General features: G+C 46.4%; 1 protein-coding gene and 1 pseudogene across 7 annotated transcripts in view; one reads left to right on the top strand and one right to left on the bottom strand.

The window, feature by feature from the left end:
• Positions 1 to 15,228, bottom strand: part of Gabrr2 (gamma-aminobutyric acid type A receptor subunit rho 2) — a 43,272-nt gene extending 28,044 nt beyond the window's left edge. For 2 of the 7 annotated variants that reach the window (XM_087547795.1, XM_087547798.1), the window contains exons 1-3: positions 15,133 to 15,228; positions 13,049 to 13,141; positions 1,330 to 1,436 (exon numbers count right to left, since the gene is read on the bottom strand). In XM_087547795.1, the coding sequence (XP_087403921.1) occupies positions 1,330 to 1,436; positions 13,049 to 13,141; positions 15,133 to 15,179 (247 nt within the window). In that variant the 5' untranslated portion in view covers positions 15,180 to 15,228. 7 annotated transcript variants of the gene reach the window in all.
• A 1,665-nt stretch (positions 15,229 to 16,893) lies between these two features.
• Positions 16,894 to 17,795, top strand: Rpp38-ps1 (ribonuclease P/MRP subunit p38, pseudogene 1; annotated as a pseudogene).
• Positions 17,796 to 20,682: the final 2,887 nt, after the last annotated feature.

Below are 20,682 nucleotides of genomic sequence, written 5' to 3'. Positions count from 1 at the left end.
ACTCTTACCACCAAGGCACATAGTGGAAGGAGAGAACCGAATTCTAAAAGTTGTCCTCTGGCCTCTACACTTGCTCAATGGCAAGTGTGCATGAAGTAAATAAATGTTACATACATATACACATACACTGTCACATCCTTACATACTCATATACACACATACTCACACACACATACGCATGCACACACACACACTCACACACACACACATGCACATGTATATAAAATGCCTGCCATCAAGCCTGAAGACCTGAGTTCGATCCCTGGGACCCACATGGCAGAGGGAGACAACTGTTTCCCACAAGTTGTCCTCTGACCTGCACATGTAGACACATGAAATGAACATTGTAATTTTTTTCTTTTTTTTTAAGATTTTGTTTATTTCATGTATATGAACACACTGTAGCTGTCTTCAGACACACCAGAAGAGGGCATCGGATCCCTGTTACAGATGGTTGTGAGCCACCATGTGGTTGCTGGGATTTGAACTCAGGACCTCTGGAAGAGCAGTCAGTGCTCTTAACCGCTGAGCCATCTCTCCAGCCCTTTTTTTTTTTTTTTTTTTTTTTTTGTTCTTTTTTTCAGAGCTGGGGACCGAACCCAGGGCCTTGTGCTTCCTAGGCAAGCGCTCTACCACTGAGCTAAATCCCCAACCCCACATTGTAATTTTTTTAAAGAAGATTCCTCTCCTGTCTCTGGTCATTGGCATTTCTGGTGACGTAAAGCTGAGAATTATAGTGAGCAGAAGAGATCTCATAGGAGCCAAAAGTCGGTGCCCCTCCAGACACAGACCCTGTGCACTCCTGGCCTTGAGAGCCGTGAGAGGCGAATGTGTACGATTTCTGAGCCACCGTGCCTATGGGGCTGTGTTACAGCAGCCCAACCCAACTGAATGCAGGCCCCAGTGAGGGGTCCCCTCCCTGATCCCCAAAGGGGAAAGCTGATGGCGAAATGCAGTACCAAGTGTGAGGGGCCCCATGGTGAGCAAAGTGACCGCTGCCTTGGGCTATGGTGGCTCCACCACCAGGATCCCCAGCTGGCCATGGAGTGACCTAGGTCCTCCACTATCTCTGTTTGTCAGATTTTGCCCCCTAAAGGCAGCTAACCTGGTCTCCTTGGTAAAGGCAAAAAAATGGATGAGTTGCCCTACAACCTCTCTATCAGCAGCCTCTCCACTGCCTGTGACCACTTCCCTCCTTAGCTTACCTCGCTGGGGCTAGGGGGAGCTGCGACTGAGAGAATGGCACAGTCCGCACCTCAGTGCAGCAGCACTGGGGACAGGCAGGACAAAACCTGAGAGTCAACAGTAAGGTGGGGGATGCCATCTTACCTCCAAAGGCTGGCCTCATGGTGAAGTCATGGTCCTCTACCCTGAGCAGAGGCCGAGGTTTTCCTGTCCGGATCTTGGTCACATCGAGGTTCTTTTTATACAAGTGACTGCAAAGAAATAGAAATGGGTTTCCATGGCCACCGAGGCACTGGGAGAGACCGACTGGATGGAAGGCTCCCTGCAGGATCCACATGTTTAGCATTTTTTTTCTTTATTCTGATAACACAAGGAGGCAGAAGGCTAAGAGTTTCCACACTGCCCATACCCTCGCAAGGATGTCCTCCCGGAAACAGGTCCTTCCAGAACATTTCTGGGAGCAGATACCGTCCTCCGCGGACATTTTTATACCTGTCAAGTTCTTAGTGAGTTGTGAGTGGATAAGAGTGGTTAAGCTAAGGGATGATGAAAAGTATGATATTTTTTTCTTTTTAAAAAACTTCCCCAAAGCTGAGCATGGTGGTTTGGTGACACACAATCCCAGCACTCAGGAGGCAGAGGCAGGTGGATCTCTGTGAGGACAACCGCCCTGGTCTACAGAGTGAGTTCCAGGACAGTCAGGGCTGCATGGTGAGACCTGTGTGTTACAATGTCGTTTGTGATAAATGTGCTGTGATATAAGTGTGGTCAAAGCTCTAAGCACTGCTTTCCCCAGTTAAAGCTGCAGTGGCTTCTGTCAGTCCAGGGGACAGATCTGTCCATCTAGCCCTGTCTCTTCATTGTCATATACTCCACAGATTAAGTTTGTCCCATGAGAAGTCAGATCCAGAAGAGTGTAAAGCATTCACCTTCTGGTCAGTCATTCTGTGGCAGGAAGGATGGTCTGCCTATGTGGGGCATCTAGGCTGTACCATTTGTATTTCTTGGGCAACCTGAAAGGTGGCGTCTGAGCTCATCTCTGTGTGTCTGTGCCCAGAACACACTAGACATCCAGTAAAGCGGGAGCAATGTGAAGCAAGTGCCAGCCAGCTTCTAGAAGAAATTCAAATTGGTCAACATTGTCTTTAAACCACATGATTCTGGGCTGGAGAGATGGCTCAGTGGTTAAGAGCACTGACTGCCCTTCCTAAGGTCCTGAGTTCAATTCCCAGGAACCACAGGGTGGCTCACAACCAACTGCAATGGGATCTGATGCCCTCTTCTGGTGTGTCTGAAGACAGCAACACTGTACTCACATACAATAAATAAATCTTTGAAAAATTATTTAAAAATAAATAAATAAACCACATGGTTCTTGGCTCTAACTGTGTGTTAGGGTTCACTGGGAACTTAAAAAAAAAAAAAACGCTGATGCTTGGGCACAACCCAGACCACTTAAATCCATCCCTGGAAGGGACCCACACTAATTCTCACACGGCCACACTGAGGACACCATGACTCCAGCGTGACATCTTAAGATTCTGTGACACATCAGTGATTGCAAACTATCACTTTCTGTCAGTGGCTCTCAGACTTAACCACACTGTCACCACCCAGGGGCTGCCACGCCGCTGATGAGGGGCTGGGTGATTCCGGGGAGGTAGAAGTGTGGGACTTTCCAAAGCCCTGCTGAATGCTGGGTAAGTGGAACTTGAAAGCCAGCAGGACTTTACTCTGGCCCTGCTTTTTGGGTGCCCAGATGCAGGTCAGCGCTAACCACATGGCTTAAGAGGTGAGGTGACCAACACATGAAAGGCCGCAGGTTCTCTCAGGACCTGCAAGCTGCCGTGTGCCCCACTCCCGGGGTGCGGTAGAGCTAATGGGCGCTCTCTTCCTGAGTGTTCCCACTCCTTCATCCTCTCATTCCTCTCAAGCTCCTGCCCCACCCATTCGGCTTTAGAAAGAGCAGTTGTTTCCTGTTGAAGCCACAGGAGACTGGTGGGCCTCGGAGACGCCTGTCTTAACTTTCATCCTCCGCCTGCTCTGCGCAGACACTGGAATACTGTGGGACGAAGTACATGTTCAAAGCTGTGCACATCCGCGAAGCAGCCATTAGATACGGGTAGCCATTTGCAACTTCTATAGAATTCAATACAATTAACATCCAGTTTCTCTCCCATAGCAGCCATATGTAAGTGCTCAAGAACAACTTTCGTGACTTGTGGCTACTATCTTGGACAGTATAGGTAACGCATTCACGACCACAGAACATTTTATCATGAACTCAGTGCCAGTTTAAGGGTTGGCAAGGCCCCTGAGCCACGCAGATTCTTTTAAGCCTCCAGCTTAGGGCCTCTTTTGGGCTGCCTCTCTCCATCTCACAGCCCCAAGCCTCCCATTCGTTCCCTCACTTCCAGTGAGGGTCTGAGTCCACCTGGCTCTCCCTCTTCATCTGGGGATATCACCATCCATACAGACAGCCATCTGGCAGTACCCAATGCCAGGGATCATGTTCACTTGCCTGACATATTCCTGGGAGCAGCTACTCTGCCTAATGTGTTCACAGCATGGGACAGTGTTGCCTGCATCCTCAGGGGCTTGTGACCTAGCAGTGGAGACGACAACGAGAAAGTGAACAGGTAAATGGCGTCACTTTAGGGAGTGCCGAGTGATGTAAAATTACAAACCGGGTAAAGAATAAGAGAGAGGGTTGGCCGGGAAACTATTGAGATGAGCCTTGGGAGGTCTTCTGAGACCGGGAGGGAAGAGGAAAGGGCAGACTGAGCCGACAGGGACAGGGACAGCAAGCAAAGTGCCAGGGGCATGGGACACCTTAGACTCGGCAGCCATGACCTGGATCAGTCTAGCTGGTTCCAGCTGACCCACCACCAAGTCTTTTGACTCTATCTGTCTTCAAGAAGACCCCTTTCCTACGTCTTCTTCTACTGTAAGGTTCTAAGGTGATGGGGCTCACAGAGGTATCTGACCTTCCTCGCCCTCAACCACTACTGCCAGTCCCCAGCTTCCCCCTGTCATGGCTCATTCCCATGTGTAATTAAACTCTGAACTAAAAGTAAGCAGAGGGCCAGCCAGTCTTTGGGTTCCTCTCTGTATGCAACTCGCATTAGCCACATGCCTTCCCACAGCAGGGCCTTTTTGACAGTCGATGACCCTGCCCTGACTCATCATTACCACCAGAGTCCATGTTGACCCCAGGGCTCACTCTGGTGTTGGCCATTCTAAAGGTCTGGGTAAATGTCGTGACAGTAGTACCATGTAGAAGTAGTTTTGCTGCCCCCACCACAAGTCCTTTTAGCCTCAAATTTTTCTTCACCCCCAAATAAATGAATAAATAAATTCTCCTAAGAGCTGGTATCCATGTGCTGCTGCCTTGTCTGCTATGGGTGACAATGCCCAGCCTCAGGCCTGCCTGTGCTGTGCTACCCCACAGAAATCAGGGCACTGTTGTCTTTCAAAATAAAACACTCGGGGGTTCTACCACCCCTCTGCCTGCCCAGACTGTTCCCTTGTGCTGCTGCCCTCCCCTTCCCCTCACCCCTCCTTCCAGTGTCACCAAGCCTATGTCCCAGCATGCCTCTTGGGTTTGCATTGCCAGAGCATATGGGAGCCATCATCATCTCTCTGCTCTAAGCCTTTGTATCCAACAGTTAAACTCCACATCCCCACTTGGGTACCACAGAGGCACTTGATACGGGACCCACACCCTCAGCTATACAGACTGATGAGAAAGAAAAGGGCCAAGCACGCGGATGGGAATATGAACATTACTGATTGCAGAAACGGGCGAGCCCCAGGTCAGGCAGAGCTTAACAATCAACCACAGGAAGGATTCTGCCTATTGAAAGGTAATGGGAAAGCAATAAAAGGTGCTGAGCGGACAGAGGTGGATGCAGTGACGAGATTCGCCTTTAGATAAGCCCATCATAGAAGAACAGGGTAAGAAGAAAAGCTCACTCAGCTTTTTCTCTACTAGAACTAGACACAGGCCTTGGATCCCGTCTAGTCCCCTTGGGCATGAGCAGTCATGTCCAGGGGTCCCTGAGGGACTTCCACACTCCCTGAAGCCTGGGACCAGGCCTAATCCTGCAGACAGAGGCAGTGTGAGGAGTTGAGGCAGAACAGAAAAGTCAGGAGATCAGAGAACAGGAGGGGCCAGACGATCTTAAGGAAAGCCTTGACGTTGTTTTACCATGTGAAAGAACAGGCCAGGACACCCCACCTCCTGCCCCAACACACACACCCTAAAGCTGGTATAGGCATAGCAGCACCCTAGAGTATATTAAGATTAAACTATACAACTCCAGGTGAAGATTTGAGATGACAATGAAACCACTTTTAATCTCAGCACTTGGGAGGCAGGAGTGGGTAGATGTGAGTTCAGAACCAGCTTAGTCTACAGAGTGAGCTCCAGAACAGTCAGAGCTACATGATGAGACCCTGTCTCAAAAAACCAACCAAACACACACACACACACAAAAGATGCCAATGTGACAGCAATGCATGGAATTATATATGGATTTACATGGAAGGGAGCGCACTCAAGAAATTCTGTTGCAAAGGCTTGTGCAACATAACAAGAAAGCCTGGCTCTTTTTGTACTGCTACTCTCTGACCTGCTGCCTTAGGTTTGCTTTCTTAGGTTTCTGTTGTGAGAAACACTGTGTCCAAAAGCAACTTGGGAGAGGAGGGTTATTTCTCCTTAGAGCTTACAGCTCATCACCATAGGAAGTCAGGGCAGTAACTCAAGGAGGACCCTGGAGGCAGAAGCTGATGCAGAGGCCATGGAGCATGGCCGCTTGCTGACTGACTTGCTCAGGCGGCTTTCTTATTATACCCAGGACCACTTGCACGGGAGTGGCACCGCCCACAGTGGGCTGGACCCTCTCGCATCAACTGTCAATCAAGAAAACCACGGACCTGTCTACAGGCCCATCTGATTGGAGCATTTTACTCAATCGGAGTTCTCTCTTCCTATATAATAACTCCAGCTTGTGTCAAGTTGACAAAACCCAACCAACACAGCTACTGAACTCTGTTGCTCCCAATATCTCCACTGGAAGTCTTTATAAACGTCTTTAGGTTTGCAGCGAATCTATGCTCAGTCCCGGAAGCACAACCGCCATAAGCAGATCCCCTGCAAAAACTGCAGGGAGGGGGGTCGGGGTGGATGAGGAGCTCAAAGGGCTTAGCTGATCACAGACATTAACTGTGCCCTCTGCCTCACAGGCGCAAATCCTTCCTGTCAACACACTTTCCACAGCTATCTAGGGAAGCATTAGCAAACAGGAAGTTACAGAATGCCGTCACTCCGGACAGGATACAGCAGGTTTAAATCCGTTGCCATTGGGGCTCAGGAATTTTTTGTTTTAAGGGACTAGCTGTTTGATAACAGGAGTGTCACTAAGGCTCTCCTGGTCCCTGAGCTATTCGTCATGAGGGGGCTTCTCAACTCATCTTTGGTCAGGCTTGGCTATTAGACCCAAACTTCTGAGCCCCGCCTTCTTGGTAAGAAGTCAGAACTGCTGGGAGACCTTAAACCTGGCCTTTTATGAGAAGAAAATTAGGAGAGGGAGTTCTCACCACGCCTGTGGACAGCTGTGCATATGGGCGCAGATTCGGTTCTGGATCTTGGTTTATCTGCTAACAACAGTAATCCTAGCACTGGGTCTCGCAGGTGGCTCTGCTCCGTGTGGGTACTCAGCTGTGAATATTAGGCACTCCACATGGATCATCAAACTTATTTTTCAGTTGGAGAAACGGAGGTCAACAAGACTGGGGAAAAAAATCTGCCTGGCCAGAGAGCAGCGTCCCTGGCCTCTCCACTCCTTATCACCAGCAAGAGTTACTGGTGGGCGGGGCGTGGGTGATGGGCAGAAGAAGCTGTCCTGGTCCAGAACATCACAGCCATGATGAAAACCACCAGAGAAGTGGCAAAGGATGGGGTCCAGAGAGATGGCTGATGGGAAAGGAGAACAAGAAGGAAGCCACAGGCTCAGACATGGGAAAGAACAGACTCATCACTTGGAGCTTGGCTTCTGCCATTAGGAAAGAGAAGCAAACAGGAGGCAGAAAGGCAGGAAGAACAAGGACGTTCTCCATGAATGGAACATACCCCCCCTGGCAGCAGCTCAGCACAGGGAACCACCAAAGATCAGAGAATCAGAGGCAGGTCTTAAAAACCAGAATAACTGCTTTGTGTGAGTAACTTGCCACAGGATACAAGGAAGGCCGTCAGGTTAACAGAAGGCATGTGGCGTATAGAAACATGTGTGTTGTCTGTGACTATGTGAGGAAGACCATGTACACTGTGTGTTTGTGACTAGAAGCACATGGGTGCTATGTGTGTATGATCGAGTGTTTGTATGCAATCAAGACTTCTAAGAAGTGTCCCAAGGCTGAGAACAAAGGGGTGAGATCATATTTTCCTACTTGTCAGATTACATTGCTCCTACGTAATGAAATTTTGAAAACTAAAGTGTCAGAAGCGTGACTGGCATCCCCCGACCCCTGAGGAGACTCATATCCACCGTGATCAACCACATGCATGTCCTGAGAGAGCCAGAAAGAGCCTGCTCTGGGCTTCCTAGCCTTTCACAGCTTTGCTTTAGTGAGTACACATCCTGAGACTATGTTCATTTTTTCTCAGGTTAACTCCTCATGGGGCACGTTTTAAAGAGATGATGTTCACTCCGAGTGTCAGAATGGAGCTTTCCCTAGTGCCACATAGTGTCAAGTGAAACTCTGTGTCTTCTGAGAATCAGCAGAAGTTGGGGCAGCCAGGCTGCTGAGTGGGGTCCTAGAGTGTGGGCACCATTCTAAGGGGACCGTTTCCTGCAACACTTTTCCTTTAGGGTGAGTGGGCCAGCAACAGAGTGACTCACACCCCTGAGACACTCACGCCATTTTCTAGCATGTTCTCAGTGGGAGAGTATCCCACAAGTCAGTGTTGCTTTCCTGCTTTTAACCAACACTGTGATCTAAGCCCCTCTTCAAGGTTCACAGTACCCGTCTGAATCAAAAAGATTGTAGAATTCTGCTGTGACGACCCTTAAATGGCTCACAGCAGGGTTGCCCAATCTCCTTTTCACACCACACCTGATCACTTTCCCCAAAATCAGAGTTCAGAAATGCAGCTGGACCTGGTGGGTTCTGAGGTCCCTTTCCGATTCCGGCCTGTTCTCCTGGACACATAACCAAGATAAGTTTGGACTGTGCTCCCTGACTGGGTAGACAGGCCCTCGGCGAGATCCGGGTTTCCCAGAGCGGCCGTCTCCACTGAAGTGCTAGAAGTTTATTATAATTCTTACTTTTAGCGTCTTTCTGAAAATAAACAGTCAACACTTAAGCTAGTATGCTTATCTACAATACTGTTTGTGTGTGTGTGTGTGTGTGTGTGTGTGTGTGTGTGTGTGTGTGTTAGAGAGTGAGAAAGCAAGAGAGAGGGAGAGAGACAGAGAGAGAGAGATATTAGAGATACATTTCAGGAAACTGTTACCAGTAACAGTCCATGGCCAAAAATATTTGAAGACCACTGACCCAAACAATTCATCTCATATACTCAAGGTTCTGCAAGTAAACAAACAAACTGATCAACAAAGACGTTATTATTTATGACTATTCTCAGAACACTGGAGAGACCGGTGCAAGCCATTTCGCCCAGGGTGTTTATGTCTGTTTGTCCATTCCGCCCAGGGTGTTTATGTCTGTTTGTCCATTTCGCCCAGGGTGTTTATGTCTGTTTGTTCTTTCTTCTTCATGTTGAGCAGCCCTTGTGCCTTAGCTCGGGGGATCAAGTTCTGTACATCGGTCCAAACCAGATTTACTAGGAGTGGAGATTTTTTTTAACACAACAATTTCCAGTGCAAATGCTGGGCCCAATCGGTATTTCTTGGAAACGTCTGCAACAGTATTCATGGTTGCTGTGCATGTATTACTGAGAATGTAGCAAACAAATTCTCTAGAATTCAGAACAATGGCACCAAGCCCATTAATAGGTTCAAGCTCCTCTCTGATAAAGAATTTTAAAATGACCACCTCAGTTACATTTTGGCTATTTCTGTCATGCTGGGGCTCCAACTCTGGGCTACACATGCTCTGCGAGCAGCCTGCCACCGTGAAATATTTCAACATGGAACGTTTTGTTACTAGTTCACGTTAAGTCCTTGTATACAGTTGCCCTACAACTCCTGACCGAAATCTTCCCAGCCAACTTCGTGTTCCCTGCTTGGATATAACCTGACAGAAGGAAAGCAGCAAAAATCAATAACACAGAGAGATCTTTACCCTTCAAGTCTGAGCCATCTACCAAAACACTCTTAATGCACACGGGTGTCAGAATCAAGTCTCTGACGAGCATGGCTGTGTGCTCAGAGCCATGGCAGAATGTCAGCACTTTGGGAAGGCGGAGGTCCCTCTAGTTGGGGCATCCTAATAGGACATTTAAGGAGGTAACTACTAGCTCTTCTGGGGAAACCTAACTGAAGATACCCTTCCTCCCTCCTCACCCAGCAAGCCTACCTTGGCTTGGATGTTTCCAGGTGCCCTGTCCATCTCTTCCTCCTGGGTTTTCTGCTCTCCACAAGAGCCATCAGGCAAAACAAGAACAAAGCGAATCTCATAAAATAAGGCATTCTGCAAACGTCTATGACGCAACAGGCAGCTGTACCTTTAACGGGGAAGATGCCCCGTGACTTAACCATGGATCCTGTCTCCAGTCTCCGGTCAGCGCTTCTCTGAGGGGCTGTGCGAGCATGGTTGGCAAGGCTGAGTTTCCCAACCTACTAATTGATTCTGATGACTGCCTAGCCCCCAGCCCTTCCACACCTGATCATGACACAAACACCAGGCTCTGTCCTCCCCTCTGCTTAGAGATTGGCCATTAGTCAAGGTCCTCCCGGGAAACTGGGGTTCCTCTGAACCCTAGAACAGCTTTGGCTAAGGCGGTTATATAAAAAAGTATTTTAAATCTCTTGAACATGCCAGCTTTCTGCTGAGATCATTAATCCATCTCTCTGGCTGCATAAAACCAGTCTGTCACATCCAGCAGCAAGTCTGCTTGATTCTGAGTGGATTTGCATGTGTTTGGGGAAAGCCAGGGAAAAAACACTGATGGTTCTAGGGAGTTCTTTGACCTAAGAGAATATGTTTTACCTATGGCTGAGGATAACTGCCTTTACCTCAAATTTATGCCTTTTTTTTCCCAGAAAAAAATCAAAAACACACATTTTGATTTTTGAAAAATAGCTTGAAAAAAAGAAAAGCCGTGATTATGTAACTGCTTTTTTCCAATCTTTGCCCTTTGACCCTGAAGTGTGTAAAGTCAAACATCAGTTAGGCTGGATTTTTATCCTTTAAAATGGAATTGTGCACACTAGAGTTATAGAGATATGTGAGGTCATGATTGAACAATACGCTGTGTTTTAAACTTGCTTAAAGCTTGCTTACTGTGTACTGGAAATGAAGAGTTTAGTGTGGGAGAAAGGAGCTAAGGGCAGAGGTTAGGTGGAAAGAGATGAAACTGGACTTTTTATTATGTGAGAAAGGAAGAGTCAAAATCAGGGCAGAGGAATGATACATCACATCTTATTTTGTAAGGATCCCTAACTTGAATCAGTTTGGATTAGGAAACCAAATCAAAGAGGACTCCGTAAGACTGTACTGATCCCAGAGATGCAAAGACCACTGCTGACCCACGGCATCATGGCCAAACTTAACTGAAGCAAGATTTCCAAATGGGAAGTTTGGCAGGCAAATAGGCAGAGTTACAGGAGCCCGCATAACATGTCAGTCCTGACAAGGTTGTCATGACAACAGGTGGTTACAATAACCTTTTGAAACAAAGGTAGGGTTGCAAGATGGTCATGACAACTTTTTGAAACATAGACATACTTGCAGTTTTCTGTAACAGACAGCACACAACTATTTGTAGTTAAGGTTACTGGTGGGGCATAGTCCAATCCTGAGGAAACAGAGGTTTGATTTTTAAAAGCCTAATTTGGCTTTACTAGATGTCTTTTAAGCTTAAAATGGGCAGGTGGGCTCATCATTACCCCTTTGTCGTAAAGTGTCTTTGCCAAATCCTTGATAAAGTCTTGGCATTGTTTATCTAAGGGGAAACAAAAATTGTAATGTATACCCATTCATAAATTATGCCTGTTTGGTTAGCACAGAAAGATCAAAATCTTCAGCCATATAATCTTGGTATACCGCTAGGTACTATAGGTATCCGTCTTGCCCTGTTGCCAGGGGGGTTTCTTTTAATCTAATATCCCAGCCTTCTGTTGAGGATAAAGGGCTGCGTATCCTCTTCTGTAACTACTTCCTGCTGAAATTAGGATGCTGTGGTGAGAGCTCAGGAAGGCTGGCATATCAGCTGAAGGCTGGGAAGGGATTAGGGCAGTGGGGTATTTATCAGAAGCATTTGGTTTGCTGACCCAGCTAAAGAGACAGCAAGAATCACATCGACTGGACTGCTTTATGTCAGTTTTCAGCAAGTCCAGGGCTTTCCAGTTCTGAAGGACTACCTGGGGCTGGAGTGGCGGAGCTCACCTTTGGAGCAATTGTAGTCCGCACCTGATTTCTGGATGGTGTCTACCAGCCGAGTGGAACTCTGCCATGACAGATACAGAACTTAAAGAACTTAGAGGAAACCTCTGTATTTGGCGTTTCCCCTTGGAAATAAACAATAGGCAGGGAAACAGGCTGTCGATTGACAGGAGCGCTTATCTGGAGACTGCTTGGCCTGGGAGAGGCGGATCTAGGTCTTCTGACTTTCTCAACTCCCTGAGGCTTACATTTTCATTGTTTGTAATCTGTACCGAAACCCAATTTGTAGAAAAAAAAAAAAAAAAACAGCTAACACGTGTCTGTAAAACTCACTTTTCTTGTGAGTTTTTCTGGAAAAGATTCAGTCCTTGGAGTAGTAACAAAGCATAAACGTTCTTTTGTTGCATTTTTTTTCCCTGTCTGGAGAACTGGATATCTACAGATTGGACAGAGATGGTTTTTAGCATGATAAGAAGCATCCTTAAGTCTATATTCAAAGACAACCAGAGGAAATTTTAAAAATCTTGAGCTCATAGCTGATAATAGTCCTTTACCAAGGCTATATGAGTAGCTTATCAGAACTCTGTTGATTAATATTAAATTTTTGAAATTTTGAATTAACGGTAGCATAATTTGTATTCATATATCTTAAATCAGTTTTTAGACCCTTGTAATTTTTCAGGCTTTTATATCCTTAGATGGTTATAATTTAAATTATTTTTAGACCTTTATAATTTATATAAACCTTAAACATTTTTATCCAACTATTACCATTTGACATAAGTGGTTGATTACTAAAAACAGTCTTTGCAAAACAAGTCCCTTTTAAACTGTAAAGTTGTTTACCCTTTAACACAAAGTCTGCAGTGAGGCAAATCTGTCTGTAAATTTGCCTTTTTCATCAGGTGACCTAATAGCTCTAAAAAAATAAGACCTGATTTTTTAGATATGAACTGCATTGGTCAGGCTAAATTGATAGTGGTACAGTTAGCTGTCAAAGCCATCAGAGATCTGAGAAGATTATAGCAGGAAGTATAATCCAAATGGCCTGTCTATCAATTAAAATGACAGACTGGCTACCAACTGAGCATTTACCCCTAGGCTCCTGTGGTCTCTGTGGCTTCGTTGGTGGCAGTGGTCATTGGTCTTCAGCTGTCACATAGGATTTTCCTGTGGAAAAGAAACTTAGAAAAACTGGCCTGCTGTGACAAGGCAGAGCAGGGCAGCCAATGCAGTAACGTCCACAGTTTGAGCAGAACCCTGGTGGCAGTGGCAATTTTCCCCAGTGTAGCCTTACCCCAATCCAGGTGGAGTCATTTGTGCCCCCACCATCTTCTTTGGAGACCTTAGGGTTGCCACTAGGATCTGGCATTTCCGTCTGTCATATTTCCTGTTAAACATTTCAAATGTCATACTCAGCAGAGCTCTGAAGAGCTTTGAGGGTCATCTGTTAAGTGTACTTAATTTTTAATAAACTTTAGTTACCTGTTTTAGGTTTAACCTTGAAAACATATACGGAAGGCTGAATAAAACTTACCAAAACTTTAAACCATAAATATAGTCCATAGAGAGACCGACAACTTTACTTTCCTGGTCCTTTCATAGTGCACCATTGCAGAATATTGTGATTTCTTGTATGACTTAGTTTACCAAAATAGCTAAGGTTTAGAAAGTTAGGTAGATGTACATTGTTTAGCCAACCTCTGTTAGCCTGAGTAGACCTTAGGTAAAGAGAGACATCCTATAGGATTAGGTCATATGCAGACTACTGCATCAGAAAACTGGAATATCCCGGTTTCTGGTGGTTAGCATTTGCTGTTTATAGAGGTGGCCCGAACTTTAGCTGGCCAGCGATTACACTGGGTATTTGGGATCCCAGTAGCTTTAAGTTTTCTCAGGGTGAACCTTTAAACACAGAAACCATGTTTTGGGTTGGCAGATCTCAGTTTACAGGAATAGCATTCTCTAGAAGAGGAACTACCAGGGTTAAAAAGCAAGGTTGGCACATCCGGAGACTTGTCCAGAAATACTGACTTTGGTGGCCTGTTTTGGCAGGTGGTGCTGTCTATGTGCTGAGTTTTACAGCCTGAAAGGTAAGGTTACCTATGTAAAATTTTTTAGTTATGAACCCTGTGTTATAAGTTTTAAGTCAATTTTTGTTACAGATTCTACATATTTTAACCACATCTAATAAACATAAATCCTGAGGTACAGAAACTAAATAAAATTAATTACAAATCTTGAGATAAGGTTTATATCTTAAAGAAGTTCAAGACAGATGAAATCAATATTCTATTTTTTTTTTAGCCTCTCTGCTTTTTTTTTTTTTTTTATTCTTACAAAGTCAGGTGGCTCACCTGACACAAGGCAGAAACTTTACAACTCCAGAACCAGCTTTTTACTTCAGCAGAATAGCACGTACACACACACATTATTTATATCCAAAAGTCATTTGAATCCTGCTGAACTGAATCCAGGGGTCAGAAAGATCAGAGGCAGAGAATTTTCAGTCTAGCTATCAAAGCAGCCTTGTCAGGCAGCAGCAGATTTGTGCCTTGGGCTGGGAGGAGGACATGCTAGTGTTGTGGGAGTGGCAGTAACTAGAGCTTGTCCAGGCTCCTAAATTCTTCTGTAACTGGAGAAGACTCACTGTGGGAGCACAGAAATAAATACACGGTACAGAGACAGCAAACATGAGACCAATATAACAACAAGGACAAGGACAATGATCGGGCAATTCAAAGATTCACCGATTCAACCAAAGAAGTATTTTTAAGAAATAAGAGGCTTGGGGTTGGGGATTTAGCTCAGTGGTAGAGCACTTGCCTAGGAAGCGCAAGGCCCTGGGTTCGGTCCCCAGCTCCAAAAAAAAAAAAAAAAGAAAGAAAGAAATAAGAGGCTTTTGCGCAATTGCCCCCTTGCACAACCCAGGCACTTGGAACCCATTAGAAGTGCCGGGTTTTCCCCAGTTCAGTTAGGCCGGGCCTCTCAGACTTCCATCTCCGCCCCAGTCATGCCTGATGTCCCGTGCCTATCCAATCTGTTGGCTCCCCGTATCTCGGAAGGTCCTCGGTGTTCGTTCCTCTGCTCTGCAGCCTGAACATTGAACTCCTGCCAAGGGTGCTCATATGCCAGACCTCTCCAATTTCTTGGCTCCCAGTCTTACCAAGGGATCCCCAGGGTCCCAAGGAGGGTCAGAAAAATCAAACAACAAAAACAAAAACTGGTGGCCCTGGCCAAACTCCCAAGTAACAAGATACATAAAGTGACTTCTCCCTTGCAGCCCTGGACTAAGACCTATTGGATCTTAATCAGAATTCCCCACGTCCCCAGATCGGGATCCCACAGAACCAGAGGTCAGAGAGAATATCTACGACTTACCAAGGGGCCTCCATAAACCCGTGCTTGCCCCTCTTTTTGATAGTCATTCACTGAGGCAGTTCACCATACCACAGGCAAGTCTTCCGGCCTTAGACTGTCTCCAAGGCGTGCACATCACAGGGAGCAGCCCTTCAGTCCCAGAGGGCTAGGGGGAAGGGTCATGATCTCACTGCAGCCTCCAAATGGTATTCCCAAAGATTAAAGGGACCATCAATCAAACCATCATGGCCAAATTAATTAAAGCAATATTTTGGCTTTTCGTTTTGATTTTTATTTTCTTTCTTTCTTTTTCTTTTTTTCTTTTCTTTTTTTTTTTTTTTTGGAGACAGAGTTTCTCTGTTCCGGACTCACATTGTAGTCCAGGTTTGGTCTTGAACTCATGGAGCTCCACCTGCCCTCTTCCTCCCAAGTACTGTGATTAAAAGGTCACCCCAACTGGTAAGCACTATTTTTTTGTTCATATACACACACTGGCTCCCCCTAAAGCAGGGCTCAAGAGGTCAGCATTGGACATGGGCAAGATAAGGGTTTTTATAGCTCAGGGGAGTTAGGGGGTTTCCATATGGGAGATTTGGCAGACACAGGCAGTGACAGGAGCAGCATGATGAGCTGGTCTTGACAACAGATGGTTACAATAATTTTTGGAACAAAGGTAGGGTTGCAAGATAGTCACAACAGCTTTGAAACAAAGACATTGTTTGCTGTTTCCTGGAACAGACAGCACAGAACCAATTTGGAGGGTTTCAGGTGGGGCACAGCCCAACCCTTGGGAAACAGATTTAATCATAAACAGGAATGAGCCTAGTTTGTCCTCACTGTAAGTTGGCCTCCAAGCCTAGGACAGAGACTTATTCATGAGATACAGCATTAGAATCTACACTGGGCAGAAGTCTATGCCTGCGGTGCCCTTTCCCCTCCACAGATACCTACGAGCTCCTGCTGGGATGTTAGTCAAGCATCTGGGGTGCCAGGTAGACAACCACCCAAGGTCAAGCGTCTCGGCAAGGCAAGAAGTTTAACTTCTTCACAGAGAAGGCTGCAGAGCCATGAAAATCCAGCAAGCAAGTAACAAGTCCGGAGGGATTTTACTCCTAATACAAGGTCCTGTGTCTCACCTGATTAGTGAGAGCCTGACCTTATGCAATTAGCTAACATAGATAGTTTCTAAGAAAAAAAAAAGTGAAACCGTTAAGTGAACGTTTTTATTTCACTCAGGAGAGACTTTTACCAAATGGCGTCTTCTCAAAGGGGCGGGCTTCTCCCTTTCTTATTTAACCCTCAGATAAAAACGGCGGAATCTCACATTTACTGTGTAAACTCCTCACAAGAACGTTTTCTGTAACACTAGCAAACACAGTCCTCTGGGGGCAGGATTACTCGTCATGGGGAGTGGCTTTACATCAAAGAGGTACTGGTGACCCTTCTGCTCTCACGGGCTTCCCTGCCTTCTGTAGGGGGTCAGGGATCCTGACTGCAGGTTGTGAACCCTTACCACCAGCACACACCTTTTCTTAGAGCGCTGTTTAAAAAAGGACCCCAGGGCCGCCCTTCTGAACGTCTCTCTAGAGTCACCATCTTGTCCTCGCTCAGTAACTCCAACTCTAGTATCTCTGTCTGAATGATACTGAACTTTTATACTCTTCTGGGATACCCTGATGCTCGCTTCCTTCAGAAGGAGTCCTTTAGATAGCAGCTGTTACGGTCATTTCCTCCAGAGAGACTTCGTTTCCTGACTTCTCAACTAAGGTCGCTCCTATCTGATCTCCGAGGGGCTTGTAAATCAGAGAAGTGCATCCCTGTCTCGCCATCACTGGTTTTCAAGATGGCTACAGCCCCTCAGGCACCAAAGAGGAGATCTATTTGGAAGACTAGACCTCTGGTTGTAAAGACATCACTGAACAACCCTATGTTATCTCCTGGAGTACCTTGGAGAGAGAAGACATGCACTTTATATTACAGACACCGGAAGACAAGTTTAAATCGACTGGAATACAGAAAATTAAGAAGAAAAGGGGGGAAAAAAGCAAAGATGTGGGCCAGATGTTGAGACTAGTGAGGATCCAAGAGAGCCCCATGGGGATGTCAGGGTAGACCCCTGTACACGTCAGAAAACAGCTGGCCATAGGTGTTAGTGAGGTCACCAGGGCTTTGGAGAGGAATGAACTGCTCCCGGTCCTAGTGTGTAAGTCAGTCAAGCCCGCCATCACCACCTCACATTTGATTCAGCTGAGTTTAAGCAGAACCGTTCCTGCCTGACAAGTACCTCAGCTCATCGGGAGAATTGTTCCAGTCACTGGCTTAAAACGTGTGCTAGCCTTGGGCTTCAGAAAGAACACCATGGACTTTGCTGGTGAAGTAGAAGCCATCATTCCCAGGGTGCCCAGCTTAAATGTCCCATGGCTTCCAGATAGAACTCAAGATCTCACAGTTTGGAGACTGAATCTTTGGAAAGCCAGGACAAAGCGATTTTGGACACTTCATCCGATGACCTTACAAAACTTAGTAAGAGGAAGCTTTCGGAAGGTGGACAAGCTCCAGATACAACACTACAACCCCTGAAAATAAACTCACTCCTAACCCTGGTAAAGACAAGGAAACCACCCAAGAGTAAAAATCCATTTCAAAGTAGTTTTGTACCACCCTGTCACTTCACGCAAGTATGAGGTCCAAATAAGCGTTGAAACAAAGTCAAGTGTGCTCGCATATATTCTTAGGGGAAAAAAAGGACCCCAGACTCTACCACATGGGCCCTGATTCCTCTCTTCAGGACCCCCGCCATACTGTCTGTCTCTGGTGCTAAGGACTGGACTCTCTTTAGAGCCCCTACTGTGCTGTGTCATTAATAACTTTTCTCATAAACTCCATGAAACCCCCAACAATCTATCTTGGTTGAACCCAAATGTTAGACCTTTCAGATGAGGGATCTCCTCAAGAGAAGGAGAAGAGAAGGAAGCTGGAAGTGAGTCAGTCAGGACAGCCATGCAGTGAGCATTTGAGGCTTCTGCAGAGGATAGAGACAGGAACAGTGATGGGGGTGTGGGCGGGAAAGCGTGAGAGAAGTCTGGCTTGCCTGTGGGTTGGAGAAGTGAGAAAACTTCAGAGACACTGATGAAGCCCAAGCTGCACTTAGGGACGACAGGTGTTTCCCAAAGGTGTCTCACCAAGGACAGGGAACAAACTGCAGATATACGGCCAACGTGCTCTGTGACCTTGAGTCTCCCAAAGCAGCCCAGCGTGTCACCTGAGCAATCACCGGGAATCCACTTTACCACCTGTTTACAGAATGACGTCTCTACCTTCTAACTTGTATGCTTCACTCACTGAGTAACCGAAGGGGAAGAAGGGCTTTCCCTGCCACCTTACAGATAGAACTTTAAGGTCACCAAAATCCTACATTGTAAAGGCACCTAAGTGTGAACTGCTCTGGAGAAGCCAACAACATTTGGGTAAGTCTTATTCTTTCCCCAGCACCCTCCTTTCTAGCAACCTCTGAAATATGGTTCCAAGTTCTTCACAGTTTTGCTTCTCTCTATAAGTATTCTGCTTGCCTGTGTGAGTATACACATTGTTCATGCTTTGTGCCCTAGGAGATCAGAAAAGGGCACCAGATACCCTGGACCTCGAGTTAGAGAGAGTTATTACCTGAGTACTGAGAACCATATGCAGGTTGTCTGCCAGGGCGACAAGTTCTCTCTCTCTCTCTCTCTCTCTCTCTCTCTCTCTCTCTCTCTCTCTCTCCCTCTCCCTCTCCCCCTCCCCCTCCCCCTCCCCCTCTCCCTGTCCCTCTCCTCTACTTCCCTTCCTCCCCTCCCTTTCTCTCTCCCTCCCTCCCTCCCTCTCTCCCTTCCTTTCCCTCCTTCCCTCCCCCTCCCTTCCTCCCTCCTTCCCACTCCAAACCCAGTCCCCACTTTTAAGATAGGGTTTTACTGTGTAGCACGAGCAGGCCTCAACTTCCCAAGTGCTAGAATCACAGGTTGTACTACAACGTCTGGAGTCTGTGCTCTGGTTATGAGTACCCTGGCTTTTCTCGTGGTGTCTTGTGTGGTTTCGATGCACAGCCTTCCCAGTAGCTAATGATGTGTTTCTCTTTATATACGCACAAGCTATCCATATTTTTTTTTTTTTTTGGAGAAACGTCTGTTCAAATCTGTTGGTCTTGCTTTATTTCACTCTTTCTTTCTCAATAGGGTCTTGTCTGGCTCATGCTAGTTTCGATCTCGCTATGTAGCCAAGGACTTCAAAACTTCCGGTCCTCCTGTGTCTATTGCCCACATCCTGAAATTACAAGTGTGTGCCACATGCCCAGCTCCAACTCTGTTGTCAGCTTTAAATAACACTACCTCTTTTTAGTACTGAATTATATTAAGTTTTTGTTATTGTTTGTTTGAGACAGCATCTCACTATGCAGCCTGGGCCAGCTAGAACCTGCTATGCAAACTGGGTTGTCAGAAATTCACGACAATCCACCTGCCTCCTGATTAGCGCCACTGAGGCCAGCCGCCACTTTCTTGATAGAGGAGAGGCAGAAGCAGGTATACTTCAGACTGGTTGTAAAGAATGGCCCGAGACTGGAGGAGATCCAGAGGTAACTGTGCAAATTAGACAGTGACTAACAAAAGCGGTGGCAAGAAGCACAAAGTAAAATGGAATGATCCAGACATGGTACTCAAATATGGACGCCAGGTAAGATTACAGGGCAAAGAATGCCACCTTTGGTTAAAACGAGGGATGAGTACAGTCACTGGTTTTATTGGCTGCTCAAACAAGTTCTGAAAGCACATGTTCAAAAGGTACTGGGACAGCTTTGGGTTTTGGGGACAGCTTCCTGCCAGTTTCAATGGCTCAGGTGTGCATCATTCATTACTCTTGGTCAGCCAGTGTAGCCTCGCTATTTCCATCCAACTGAAATACTCTCTTTTGGAGGGAAGAATAGGGAGAGGGCAGGGGGCTTATAAGACTCAGGAAGTAAAGGAAACTTGCAGGGGTTAGTAAATTCCCAAAACAAGTTTCACAAGGCCCATCCCAAGTAAGCACCACCCCACTCGGGGAGAAACTCCAATAGGCTGGGCTGCCTGTCAGTCTTGCAGCAGGGATGCTGTTTCCTGAGTCATGGTCACCGCCCTAGCTGAGGTAGGCTTTCCCAGATGACACTGCCTTCAGTTCACTCATGCTCCTGTTGTAAGTAACCCCAACAAATTCATTGGTCACTAACACAGTCTTGCGTGAACTGGCTTTTGGCCTGGCGGTAATGCCATTTGAGGTGAACAGATCTTGTTCGCATGGCCTCAGGGATTCACTCAACAGTGAGGGTCACTACGATACAGTTGGTACATACTTATTCGAAGGTCATAGAGCAACGTAGGCTTCTTCACACTTCATCCTGAGGCCCCGTAAGTACAGGTATGTGGGGTTTTAAATTCTGGTCTGTGAAAGTGGGCAATCTCCACCGTGTTTCTTCATAAGCCGGAGCTGAGTAAACAGTTCTTACTCTCCTGAAATAGGGAAGGCTGTCACTCTCATCGGAACACCAATAAATGACTGTCTCCTTAA

The sequence above is a fragment of the Rattus norvegicus genome, chromosome 5, assembly GCF_021556685.1.
Source record: "Rattus norvegicus strain SHRSP/BbbUtx chromosome 5, alternate assembly SHRSP_T2T, whole genome shotgun sequence".
In the NCBI taxonomy this organism is placed as follows: Eukaryota; Metazoa; Chordata; class Mammalia; order Rodentia; family Muridae; genus Rattus; species Rattus norvegicus.
Note: the sequence above shows the minus strand (reverse complement) of the source record. Positions and strands in the feature narration are given on the sequence as shown.